This window comes from Cervus elaphus, chromosome 27, assembly GCF_910594005.1.
Source record: "Cervus elaphus chromosome 27, mCerEla1.1, whole genome shotgun sequence".
Lineage (NCBI taxonomy): Eukaryota > Metazoa > Chordata > Mammalia > Artiodactyla > Cervidae > Cervus > Cervus elaphus.
In genome coordinates, this window is record NC_057841.1 from 36,088,483 (window position 1) to 36,102,537 (window position 14,055).

General features: G+C 48.0%; 1 protein-coding gene across 2 annotated transcripts in view; it reads right to left on the reverse strand.

Annotated features, from left to right (window-relative positions):
• Window positions 1-14,055, reverse strand: part of LAMA3 (laminin subunit alpha 3) — a 250,418-nt gene that overhangs the window by 85,160 nt on the left and 151,203 nt on the right. For both annotated transcript variants that reach the window (XM_043889262.1, XM_043889260.1), the window contains 4 exons: window positions 8,585-8,729; window positions 7,571-7,711; window positions 6,037-6,198; window positions 2,050-2,148 (listed from right to left, as the gene is read on the reverse strand). In XM_043889262.1, coding sequence (XP_043745197.1) covers window positions 2,050-2,148; window positions 6,037-6,198; window positions 7,571-7,711; window positions 8,585-8,729 — 547 coding nt within the window. The remainder of the gene's footprint in view (window positions 1-2,049; window positions 2,149-6,036; window positions 6,199-7,570; window positions 7,712-8,584; window positions 8,730-14,055) is intronic.

Here is a 14,055-nt window from a genome sequence, read left to right on the forward strand (position 1 = left end):
GCAAGAAAGTGCTTTGGTGGGTGGGTTAGTGGGGAGGGCAGAGAGGGCAGAAGGCTGGTAGGCCGGCTGGGAGCTGTGCAGGCAGCATGGACAGGGTGCTGCGGGGCTGGCACGTGGAGCAGGGCTCACCCCACAGCCCAATACCCTGTGGGAACCAGCCCCATCACTCAGCCTCTGCACGCCGGTCCCCATTACAGCGGCTCTTGAGGGCAAATGGGACAGTCAGCACCCACCACCAGCACCCTCACCCCACAACCACACAGAGGAGCTCAGCTCTTCTGCTGTGGCACCAAACCCCTAAAGGTTTCATTCATCAGAGCCGGCCTTTCAGAAAGAAGAGCATTATCTGCAATCACTCAATGAAAACCTTAATCTAAGAAACATGCCCAATAAGCTTTTAATTTCAGTGGTTTGGAACAAAGCAGCAGAGTATATGTTTTATGAGCCTAAATTACTTTCCAAGTTTGAAGATAAATTAAAAAGAAATTTTGGTCATCACTTCTCCACAAGCCCCAACAGTTTGCATAATGACAGAGGCAGTAAAATATAGGCATACTAATGGCCTGAATTTGAGATGCTCTGCAAAAAAATAATGAAGCCTATCTACAGCATGTCATAATAGTATTTTTATAGTGGAACTATTTTTCCTTGGACTTTAAAATCCTGGGTCCTTCATTTTCAAGATGTTTTGCAAAGGAAGGTTCCTTTGAGTTTTTAAAACAACAGTTCAATACACTTGGGTGCCAGCAGAAACAGAACATAGCACAGCGGTGCATAAATACAGAAAGCTAGCAGGATGCGAGGCCCTCAGCTGGCATGAGGCGTGTGGGGTTTTCCAGTCATCACTTACACAAAATACACAAAGAAGTCCTTCAGGAAGCTGGAATTGCATCACATTAGTTACAGCACATGAACCAGAAACAGTCAAGATCAGGCGATGGCACCCCATCCCATGTTCAAGGTTCTGTACACTGTAGGGATCCAAAGCAGGATGGTATATCTCCCCTGCCCTCAAGGAAATTGCTCGATTGTAGTTCTGGACTGTGTGCCCTGCACATAGCATGTGGGTGTCACTTCTCAAAAAACCAAAAGGGCTCCCCAGTGTCTCCAGTTTGTGCTCAGTCGCTTAGTCACAACACTTTGAGACCTCATGGACTGTAGCCAGGCTCCTCTGTTCATGGAACTCTGCAGGCCAGAACACTGGAGTGGGTCACCATTTCCTCCTCCAGGGGATCTTTCCGACACAGGGATGGAACCTGGGTCTCCTGCATTGCAGGCGGATTCTTTACCACTGAGCCACCAGAGAAGCCCATCTCCCCTTAGATTACACGTTTTCTTTTTGACAACAGGGACCACCTGTCCTTCATGAGCCCAGCAATGTGACTTTGCAAAAAGGGAAGTCTCAAAAATGTTTGTGCAATGAAATTGAAAGACAGAAACATAAAATAAGTTTACGATGAGGTAAGGATTATGAGAAGCCAGGAGGGAAATGGTTAAGTACTTGGGAGGGAAGAAAAGAGAAACAATTCGGGGCTGGGATGGTCAGGCACCCAGGATCTGGAGGTGCTACATGCTCTCAACTTTCCTTCGAGTTTCTACAAAATACTGGAAATGACTTAATCCAGACTTCTTGTAGGCCACTTATCAAGATGTCCTAGGACTTGCCTGGTAGCTCGGTGGTGAGGAGTCCGCCTGCCAATGCAGGAGACACGGGTTCGATCCCTGATCTGGAAAGATCCCACATGCTGCAGAACGACTAGGCCTGTGAGCCACAGTGACTGGGCCTGTGCTCTAGAACTGGGGAGCTGCACCTGCTGAGCCCGCATGCCCCAGAGCCTGTGCTCAGCGAGAAGAGAAGCCACTGAATCACAAGGAAGAGCAGCCCTCCTAGACTCAACTAGAGAAAAGCCCGAGCAGCAGCAAAGGTCCAGCACAGCCAAAAACAAATACGTAAATAAAATTATATTTTAAGAAAAGATGTCATAAAATCAGATTGGCACCAGTTGCAACCGCCACTTCCTGTCACTTGGCTTGTGCTCTGATACCTACAATGAGCTGCACATCCGGCTTGTTCTCCAGAGGAACCATGTCAGCAGGAAGTCCAAACGACTTGATCTGGTAGGTGAGGTAGCCACCGTAAGAGGAAACCTAAAATTGAAATAACAGCATTAATAGCACAAGCATTGCAACACACCATGGCCACATCAATTTGTCTATGAAGTACACTGGCACACAGCTCTGGGAAGATACGCTATCAGCCTGTTAAGAGCAGTCATTTCTAGAGAGTAGAACTGAAGATGGTATTTTAACTCTCTACTTTATACCATTTTATATTGGTTAAAATGTTTAATGTGAAGATGATTGAGTTTTACAAGCAAGAGGATACTTCCCTTAAAAAGAAAAAATAACAGTCACACAGAAACAAATAAGATCCTTTTATTCTAGATGGCTACCAAACCACAGCTATTCTAAGAAATCTAGGCCACTGCCTTTCTATTTAGCTGAGAGAACTGGTTAATATCTATCAGCTACAAGATGAACTTCCAAAAATAAACTAAAAAAAAAAATCTTCCCCTGAGCACAGATGGTGACTGTTTCCTAAGCGATTCTGCATTCTCTTGGGTGCATGAGCCATGTACGACTGTGTGTGTCTGTGCTACGTCAGTTCACATGTGTCCAACTCCGTGTGACCCCATGGACTGTAGCCCACCAGGTTCCTCTGTCCATGGGATTCTCCAGGCAAGAACACTGGAGTGGGTTGCCATGCCCTCCACCAGGGGATCTTCCCAACCCGGGGATTGAACCTGTGTCTTCTACAGCTCCTGTACCGTGGGTGGATTCTTTACCGCTGAGCCACTGGGGAAGCCCATGTCTGACTGTACCGCCAGGCATATGGGCCACCTCTCGGTGCCGCATTAGCAGCATGATGGTAACGGAGACGTGGAAGGGAATGATCAGGGTTTTCTGGACAGCATCTTTCTGGACAGACTCTACATCTGGTCCTGACATCTCTCCCCCTCAAAGTAAAAACTGATCGAGAAGGAAGGAGTGCTCGGGCCTGGTGCACTGGGAAGACCCAGAGGAATCGGGTGGAGAGGGAGGTGGGAGGGGGGGATCAGGATGGGGAATACGTGTAAATCTATGGCTGATTCATATCAATGTATGACAAAACCCACTGAAAAAATAAATAAATAAAGGGGGGAAAAAAAAAAAAAGAAGGAAGGAGTGACTGAGGGATGAAAATCACAGGCAACGTCACCTCAGGGTAGGTAGACAAAGTACCCTTACTGAGATGCAAATAAACTGGAGCAGGGAGCTGGGGCAGCCCTTTAGACTGCCGGTCCACTGAAGTTCTACCCTAGAACCTACAGCCTACACAGCTTCACCTAGTTATGACCATAGAGCCTGGAAGTACCCAAGATAACATTTTGAATTCTCTTATGGAGATTAAGTATTGCTTTTTCGCTGGGCTGACATCATTTGTTTTTCACTTTTTATTTTACATTGGGGTAAAGGTGATCAACAACACTGTTAGTTTCAGGTAGACAGCAGAGTGATTAAGTTATACATGTATCCATTCTTTTCACATTCTTTTCCCATTTAGGTTGCTACATAATATTGAGGAGAGTTCTCCATGCTATACAGGAGGTCCTTGTTGGTTATCTACTGATATTTTAAATATAGATGTTTGAACACATCAATTGAAAACTCCTGATCTATCCCTCTCCCCAGCCCCTTCCCTCTGCTGGTAACCCTAAGTTCGTTCTCTAAGCCTGTGAGTCTGTTTCTGTTTTGTAAGTAAGTCCATTTGCATCATCTTTTTAGATTCTGCATGTAAGCAACATTATATGATATTTGTCTGTGTCTATCTGACTTATTTCACTCCACACGACAATTTCGAGGTCCATCGTGTTGCTGCAGGTGGCATTATTTCACTCTTTTGAACTGCTGAGTGATGTTCCATTGTATATACACACCACATCTTCTTTATCTATTCACCTGTCAATGGACACTGAGATCGCTTCCACTGTCTTGGCTATTGTAAACAGTAATTAATGAATATTGGGGTGTGTGTATCTTTTTGGACCATGTTTTTCTCTGGAAAAACATGCTCAGGAGTGAGACTGCAAGGTCCTATGGTAGCTTTATTTTTATAGTTTTTAAAGGAATTTAAGGTTTTAAAAATAGGTCTACATATTCTTTCATTCCCCTGTCCTCTAGAGGTGGGGCTTAATTCTCCTCCCAGAGTATAGGCTGGGCTTAGTGACTGTGTCCTAAAGAACAGAATATAGCAGAAACGAGAGTGTGTCATTTCTGAAATGAGGTTACAAAAATATTGTTTTTTCTCTTGCATTTGCTTTGGTGGAAGCCAACTGTAGTATCATGAGGACTCTCACACAGCCTTTGGAGGGCCTCAGATGAACAGGAACCGAAGCCACCAACCAACAGCCAGCCAAGGACAGAGGCCGGCTGACGACCCCACCAGCGAGCGCGGACATGGATCCCCTAGTCCCACATGACTGCAGCCCAGCCTGACGTCTTGACCACAACACCTCAAGAGAGACCCTGAGCCACCTTGATCCATGGAAACTGGCCGAGATAATAATGGTCTGCTGCTTTAAGCTGCCAAGTCTGCGGGCGGTCTGTTACCCAGGACGAGATGCCCAGTGAGTACAGGACTTGCCCTGTGGACATGAAGAGGCATGTCATGAGAGGGAGAAGCAGAGTTATGTGAGAAGAGGTCAGCACCCACAGCCCTTCAACCCAAAGACAGCGTCAGAGAGCTCAGGCTGAGAAGACCCGAGCATCGAGTCATTCTAGATGTGAGAGCGTGGCATCGTCTGGGCGGGGCTCTGTGAAATCCCCCTCTTCTCTAAAGCTCTACCCTGGGCCCCCAGAGGCATGTGTCACCGGAGGATGTTTCTATGGGAGGCTCACACTTCTGTCCTTATAAATGAGTGTAGGTGGCCTGATCCTGGAATGATAATTTATGCGACAAAGGAAAAGCAACTTGTTTATAAGCTCCCTGAGGAGCATCTAATCACGTCACTCACAATTTCCCAATTTATTCCTCTCCCCCGCACCCTGTCCCCTGTGGTAACCATCAGCTTGTATTCTACATCTGGGACATGTATACACTACAGTACATAAAATATGTAACAATAAGGACCTACTGTATAGCACAGGGAACTCTGCTCAATACTCTGTAATGACCTATATGTGGAAAGAATCTAAAAAAGAGTGGATAGCAGATTTACTTTGCTGGATAGCAGAAACTAACATAACATTGTAAATCAACTGTACCCCAATAATTTTTTTTTTTTAAAAAGGAAGAATTTATTCATAACCACACGTGACTCTATTAATGAAAGCTGTGCTGTTGCTGGTTCCTGGGCTTCTTTTAATAAGCTCATGAGTCACTTTGCAGCTTTTGTTTTCCTGACAAGGGGCCTTTCTTCTGCTTTAAAACAAAGAATTCTCAGCACTGGCATTTTAAAAGGATACATGTGCCATTTGAAGCAGGTATTATTTAAACGGGTTATTTCCATGGGGGGAAATTCTTTGGCATTAAGTGAAAACCAAGAAGAACCTGGTGCGTTGTTCCTTCGCTGGTGAGCAATGCATGTGGGGCCCCTGAGATATGTACACCTCCAGTCCCTCCATCATCTGCACCTGTGATTAACCCGTGCGAGCTCAGTCACTCAGCCGTGTCCGTGACCCTTTGTGACCCTATGGACTGTAGCCCGCCAGGCTCCTCTGCCCATGAGGATCTCCAGGCAAGAATAATGGAGGGGGTTGCTGTTTCCTCCTCCAGGAGATCTTCCTGACCCAGGGATAGAACCCAAGTCTCCTGAGTCTCCTGTATTGGCAGGAGGATTCTTTACCACTGAGCCATGTGGGAAGCCTGAACCTAAGTTCTCCAATTTTAGTAACCTGAACTTCTGGAACCTTCCTTCCAGACATCTGGTTAATGATGCCCATGTAGTGAAGGAGGAAGTCCAGCAAGGACACGGGAGAAGAGCAGGATGTGGTTACCTTGTCCCCCAGGTAGGAAGGCGGGGCAACCCAGGAGGCGCTCCGGACCGTGGCGGGCAGTTCCTGGAGGTCGGCCACCGCACTGCTGCTGCCGGGGTTGAAGGAGACGGGGATGTCCACTCCGTCCGCCGTCTGCAGGCGCCAGCCCATCATGTCCACAAACTGAAACGCAGAGGCAAGGGATGAAGCCATGTGCCCATGGCTCCTCTGGCGATGGCTGAATCATGAAGAGCAGAAAGAGCCGTGGGGCAGCCACCTTGCTGCAAAGGCCTCCCTCGGGTGTCTCCTTCTGTCTCTGATTCCCGCTCAGCCCCCGGCTGACCCATTGAGACTAGGAGTTCTCAAAGGATAGTGGCCATATGCACGTGGGATTTGTCCTTTAGCCCTGCACACATCCTGACATTTAGTAGGTGTCCAATAACTGTTTGAATAATATGCAAATAAGGGTGTGGATCATAACTAGGATCGTGGGCGCATTTTAATGGTGAGCTCCTTGGAGAGAAAATGTGATATGAAATACAGTGGCCTGCTGTCGTTGTTTTTCTCTAAATGGAGCATCAGAATTAAATACTCCCCTGATCACAAAGGAAGCCAGGAGTTAAATTATGAGGGGAAGAAAAAGAAGGAGCTGACAAGGCATAGATTTGGAATAATGCTTCAGGGGTCACATGGGGATAAGAAGAGGCACCTTCAGGTGGATTTACAAAATAACTTTCTCCCCCAACTATAAGCTTGTGCCCCTTTCAGGAGGTAGGCAGTAAAACAGACACAAAAATCTTTCTTTGAACATTTGCTGGACACAATACATGACTCACTCCATAGCGTCACAAAACAGTCAGACATGACTTAACAACTAAACAACAAACACATGACTCACACAAGAAAGCAAGCATGGGATCATGAAGGCAACACAAGTTTTAGCTTTCCGGAGTTGATTTTAAAAGTGGCCAAAGATAAGATGTGGTAAAACAGGTGAGAAGGAAGATAAGCAGGAAAGTAAGAAAGAAGAAGATAGGGAGGAGAACAACTAACTCTAATGACTGTTTATTGAGCAACTACTACATTTCAGATCCTGCTCAAGGCACTGGGATTATATCAAGGAGGTTACATGCGAGTGGTAAAAGAAAAGAGATGTGAGGACATCTGGGGATAGAACACTACAGGTTAAGGATAGGGAACATAGTGCTTAATATTCTAACCAAGCAAGATGCAAAAAACCCCACGACTCTTCACGTTTCATGCGAATGCATGACTTTCTCTCTTTTTTTAATGTGTGCTCATGTTCAGTCATGTCCAACTCTTTGCCACCCCACAGACTGTAGCCCACTGGGCTTCTCTGTCCATAGGACTTTCCAGGCAAGAATACTGGAATGGGTTGCCATTTCCTACTCCAGGAGATCTCCCTGACCCAGGGATTGAACTCACGTCTCCTGCATTGCAGGCAGATTCTTTACCACTGAGCCACCTGGGAACCCCTCACTTCCTCATTTAGAAGTGCTAAAGAAAAACAGAAGGACTCTGATGCCCTGCCTACCTTCGCCCTTCTTTTATGTGTGCTGTGACAGTGATGACTGACTCCGAAACAAAAGCAGTTGGTACATCCCTTAGGATTCGCTGGGTCCAGGTAGAATGACCCTTCCCGACACATGTTGCATTCTGTGCCTTCCACGTTTTCCTATCGAAGAAAACCATGAAACAAGAGATCATTCCTTCTGAAGGGTCTTTGACTGAAGAGAGCTACATGCACAAATTAAGTACCAACATAAGACAACGGGACATGGATGCTCATAAAACATCCAAAGTTATATAACTGTTCAACCGTTACAGCACAGGAACTATTTAAATTTTTACACCATATACAAATGGAAGAGAGGATTTCCTAAATTTCATCAGATGCCCTTTAGCATCTTGAAGGTAGAAAAACAGCACCAGAAAGATTCACAATGTGGGGGAGACCGGTTCACCCCACTTACAACCACTTTAGCGCGCCTGCTGGGCCTGGGGAGCCCGACTGTCATCGGCAGAACACCCTGGAGCGGAGATGATGAACCTGGGGTTCACGGGACAGGAATAGTCTTTAGGGAAACCCATGAACCTCTTGAAATTACAGACAAAAGTTTGTACTGATTTTTCTGGAGACCACCTGTGTCTGTCATCAGATTCTTAAGGAGGTCTGTAGACCTCCCCCACAAAGGACAAGAGCAGTGAGGCTGGGGTGGCTTCTAACTGTTTCTATCCAATGAGTTCAGTTCAGCTCAGTTGCTTAGTCGTGTCCAACTCCTTGCGACCCCACGGACTGCAGCATGCCAGGGCTTCCTTGCCTGTCACCAACTGCTGGAGCCTGCTCAAATTCATGTCCATCGAGTCAGTGATGCCATCCAACCATCTCATCCTCTGTCATCCCCTTCTTCTCCTGCCTTCAATCTTTCCCAGCATCATTGATTACGGGTCAGTCTCGTTTCCATGAATTTCTGTACAACGACTCAGCATGAAGACCCTCCACTCTGGCCGGTGCCCCACATCCCCAGTGTTGCACATTGTGTCTCACCTTGCAGAGACACGCCCCGGTGCCCGGGTCACAGACTCCCGGCTCGGTCCCATCTCTGCTGCAGTGGCAGGGCAGGCACTCAGGGAAGCGGTAGAAGCCGGGAGCACATCGGTCACACTGCCGCCCTGTGATCCTGGGCTTGCATCTGTGCTCAAGGAAAGGAAGCAAAAGTCTTCGTCATCTTTGTACACTCGGTTCTAAAGCCAACCTGCGCTGCCACAGAGCAGCTGCATGTCAGAAGCCAGTTCAGGGATTTTCCTGGTGGTCGAGTGGTTAAAACTTCACCTTCCAGTGCAGGGGACACGGGTTCGATCCCCGGTCGGGGAACTAAGATCTCACATGCCGCGAAGCAACTAAGCCTGCTCACCACAACTACTGAGCCACAACTAGGGAGTCTGTGTGCCGCAAGGAAAGATCCTGCATGATGCAGTGAAGATCCTGTGTGCTGCAACTAAGACCCAACGCAAATAAATAAATAAAAATTTTTTTTTTAAAAAAAAGCCAGTTAAGTAGACATAGAGCCCGCCCACAGGTGCCAGTTCCAAGCAAAATGGGGAGAAGCAGATACAAGGCACTCACACAAAGCAGCTCAAAGTGACCATCATCCTAATGAAAAATGGGTCACAAGATACAGACTTTCAGTTATAAAATAACCAAGTCCTGGGATGTCACGTACAGCACAGCAACTATAGTTAATGATGCCATATTGCACTTTTGCAAGCTGCTAAGAGAGTAAATCTTAAAAATTCTAATCACAAGAAAAAAATCTGTAAGTATTTACGGTCATAGTAAATCTAATTAGATTTACTATGGTGACCATTTCACAATAGACACAAATGTCAAATCATTATGTTTACATCTGAAACTCACATAAGGTTACATGCCAGTTATACCTTAATTGATAACAAAGAGCAATGAGCATTGTGGATGATGACTTGGGCCAGGCTTGGTACTAGGCTCTGGGGTGGAGGAAGGACAGACTTCCTGGGTATGAGAGCTCCCAGGGTGAATGTTAGGTGGGAATGTGAACAGTACTCACGTGGGGTCTACACAGGGGTCAGAAGGCCAACACAGACCCAGCCTCCCCGGGGGAAGGTGACGCCTGAGCTGAGTGTAAAAGGACAAGCGTCCTGGGGTAGAAGGTGGGGCAGGCATTCCAGAGAGCAAGAACAGGGGGACACGGCCTGGCGTGTGCAGGGAACACAGTGGGGAGCTCCTGGAGCAGGGGTACAAGCAAGGATGCTAAACCATGAGCCTGGAGAGGCGGGAGTCTCCTCCCTCCCGGAGACTGAGTCTGTTGGCCTTCTGACCTCCGGTGTAGACCCCATGTCTGTATTGTTCACACTCCCACCTAACCCTTATTTGGGGAGCTCTCAGGCCCAGGGCCTCGGTCCTTCCCTCACCCCAGAGCCTACTCCCAAGCCTGACCCAAGTCACCACCCATGATGGAGAGCCTGGAGGGGCTGGCCGCTGTGACTCGGTCCCGGGGCCCCGGGGCGCGCGGCTGAGCCCTGCACAGAGGGCAGACTGGCCGGAGCTCTGCTCCAGCTCTCACATGACTTAGAGACAGCGTCTCAGCAAGTTATCCAGCTTCTCAAGGCTCCGTTCTCCCTCCGTGAGAGGGGAGGCGGTGGGGGAGACGCCAGGCAGTGCTGGCAGCTGGCCAGTTCTCAAACGGGGGGACGTCATCTTGAAAAGCTTTAGAGAGGAAGGAGGACAGGTGGCTGTGTGTCAAGGACTGAGCTGCGGGCAGCTCTGCGGCGGGGAGACGGGGTGCCAAGCGGGGGCAGAGGTGTTCGAGACGGAGAGGGGGCGATGGGCTCCAAGCTGTTTCAGGGTGACGATGCTGGGGCTCACTGTGGTCTGGGTGAGGGGACAGAAGGAGGGGACAGCGAGGAGGACTCCCAGTTGTCCGGCTGAGTGACGGCTGACACTGCAGCAGGTGGGGAGGGCGGCCCCCCTGTGTGGGGCCGGGCGCCCAGGCGGCTGTGGGGAGCTCTGAGCACCAGACGGGCTGAAAAGCATGAGCAGCTTCTCAGGACTGAGCAACCCACCTCTGAGGTGTGGGGACGGAAGAAGCAGCTCGGCCACTGAGTTCCACAGCCAACGCCTGGTGGATCTCCACACCGAGCCTTTCCTGTGGGTCTAAAGAAACTATTAGGAAATCAGCTTTCCACTAGATGATTAGGAGGACAACCTGATATGAAATATTTTGTCATTAACTGGCTACCAAATGTAAGCTTTCACCTGTCTCTTAATATTTATTAAAATATCTCATGCCAGGATAAAGAAGATGTGGTATCTGTATACAATGGACTGCTACTCAGACATAAAAAAGAATGAAATCTTGTCATCTCCAGCAACATGGAGCGGCTTGAAGGGTAAGCATACTGAGTGAAATAAGTCAGAGAGAGAAAGACATACTGTATGATCTTACTTCTGTGTGGAATCCAAAAAATACAATACACAGTGAATATAACAAAAAAGCAGACTCACAGATACAGAGGACAAACCAGTGCTTATCAGTGGGAAGAGGGAAGTAAGGGGCAATACAGGGGGAGAGGAGTAAGAGGTATAAACTATTAGGTATAAAATAAACTACAGGAATACATTTAATGTACAACACAGGGAATATAACTAATGCTTTATAATAACTGTAAATGGAGTATAACCTTTAAAATTGTGAATCACTATATTGTATACCTGTCGCTTATATAATATTGTCATCAATTATACTTCAATTAAAAAAAAAAAAAAAATCTCACCCCAGAAAGTGAAAGTGTTATTCTATACTTCAATTAAAAAAAAAAAAATCTCACCCCAGAAAGTGAAAGTGTTATTCGCTCAGTTGTGTCCAACTCTTTGCGACCCCATAGACTGTAGCCCGCCAAGCTCCTTTGTCCATGGAGTTCTCCAGGTAAGAATACTGGAGTGGGTAGCCATTCCCTTCTCCAGGGGATCTTCCCAATCCAGGAATCGAACATGGGTCTCCTACATTGCAGGTGGATTCCTGCAAGGAGCCACCAAGGAAGCCCAAAGGACCACCCCAGAGACCACCCCAAAAAAGATAAATATAACTTTATATTCCAGTAAGTTTGCCTTAGCCAAACAAGTACTCTTGTTGTGGCATCAGCAAAGGGTAGTAGATGGGGGTCTCTTTATCCCACCCACCACACCTAAGAAGATAAAATCAGTTTCACCTGCAAGACCTGCTGGCAGGGCAAATATCATTTCAGCCCCATCCCCTCATCTCCCTCCCTCCCTGATATCTATAGAGATTGTTTCTTCTACAGAGGAAAAAAATATTCCCCAAATCACTCCTCTAGTAAAATAGGTGCAAGGTAGAAGTGATCTGCTTGGAGTGATTGCTCTGATACAGTGGGCTGCCAGCTCGGAGGGATAGGGGATGGTCTGGGGAGCTGCAGAAACCATGGACCATCTTCTCAGAGAAGTATCATTCAGATTTGTCTGTAACGTGTTATTTTAAAAAAAAGAAAGAAACAACACCCAAACGAATGTTCTGGCCAACTCAACACTTATACCCACTTGCAGATTACATCATCTCTCTCTCTCTCTCTCACACACACACACACACACACACACACACACACACAGAGGCAGTGTAGCACACATAATTTTGTTCCTAGGCAAAGGTGAATAACACCTACTCTCTTCTTGTGAATCCCAGACTAAATGCAATCACAGTCCTCCAGAAAACTGCCTGTTCCCAGACGATGTTCCCTATTTCTGGAGCATAAGAACTCTGGGAGGGGGGCACGGGTGTGAGAGATGGGAAGAAGCAGGAAGAGGAGACCTGATGAGAGGAGGGACTCTGGGGGTGACCTCACTGAGCAGGGTGCTCTCCACTTCTCCCACCTGGCAGTGAGGAAAGGACTCTGTGCACGGACACTGTTCTTGTCGCAGAGTGCCACGGGGCAGCTGGTCGTCCTGCAAACACACAGGGCTGCTGGCCCATGGGTGTGATCACAGGATGCCGGTGCCCACGAGCCCCTCCCACCCTGAGCGCCACTGGGGGACGAGTGACCCTGAGCGCTCACTTGGACATAGGCTTTGAGGGTGAGCACAGGCAGATGGAGCCTATTTCTTAATATTTCCACTTCACTGGAAAAGAAAGGTGGAGGGGGATTTTTCTGGGAGGACAGCTGTGCAAGCTGCTTGTCGAGACAAGGAGAAACGTGTGCCTGTTTATTTCAAGGCAACCATGGGGTGACGTGGTGGGAGAGCTGGGCGGAGAGGGTGTGACCGCATTGGTAACACGGGATAAAGCGCTGAGCCTCTCTTAGCACGTAGGTAGCAACCGAGCACATACGAGTGGATGGAAAAAAGCAAAAAGTTGAGCGTGATGATGAGAGCAGTGGCCTGGGAGCTGAACCCCAAGGATCCCAGGGGGCCTGATGGGCAAGCGTTCACCAAAATGTGGAGAACACTATGTCTGAGCAACACAGTGCTGAGAGCCCCGAGCACAGGAATCCTGTGCAAAGACAAGCAAACAAAGGAGTCTGGAGCGGTGCCGTGACAATGGGGAGTTAAAATGAAACTTCCTCCCCCAAAGTCTGGCTGAACATCTTTAGAAAACGACCTGAAGTCAGCCAGATCTTGTACACTCCTCCAGGGAGACGCTGTGCTACCCAAGGAGTTGCCCTTACCGCAACGGCAGGAAACCTCCAGTCACCGCTGCCAGGAGGTGCACTGAGGATGCCGGTCAAGTGAAGTCGTCTCCACGGCAACGGGCTCAGGGCCAAACATTATGTAAAGACGTCTGCGCGTGTGTGGGTGCTCGCCTGTCTTGCAGGTCACCAGAAAGTCAGGCATGAGGGCGAACTCTATCCTTTGCTCATTAAATACCATGGGTCCCATCATACTGCACCCCCATTAAGTCCAGTTTTCATCTGGAATCCAAAGTCTACCTTATATCTGCTCATTTATTCACCCTATAATTATTGAGTGTCTTCTATAGACACATCCTCAAGTTAGGGGACATGAGACGGAAAGGACAAAGTACAGTCAGTTAGTTTTGACCTTGGCGCATTTTCCCTGAGGACACGGGACACAGAGACGCAGAAAGTTAGGTGATCATGTGAAAGATGGGACGGCAGCGAGATGACAGAGGCATCCCTGTGGGCTTGCAGAGGCTTCATGCCTTCTTTGCATTTGTACCTTTAACACAGAACTCCTGAAGGATGTGGATAATTGGGAGGGGGTAACAGAAGAGGCAGAGAAGGCAATGGCACCCCACTCCCGTACTCTTGCCTGGAAAATCCCATGGGAGGAGGAGCCTAGTAGGCTGCAGTCCACGGGGTCGTGAAGAGTCAGACACGACTGAGCGACTTCACTTTCACTTTTCACTTTCACGCACTGGAGAAGGAAGTGGCAACCCACTCCAGTGTTCTCGCCTGGAGAATCCCAGGGACAGGGGAGCCTGGTGGGCTGCCGTCTATGGGGTCGCACAG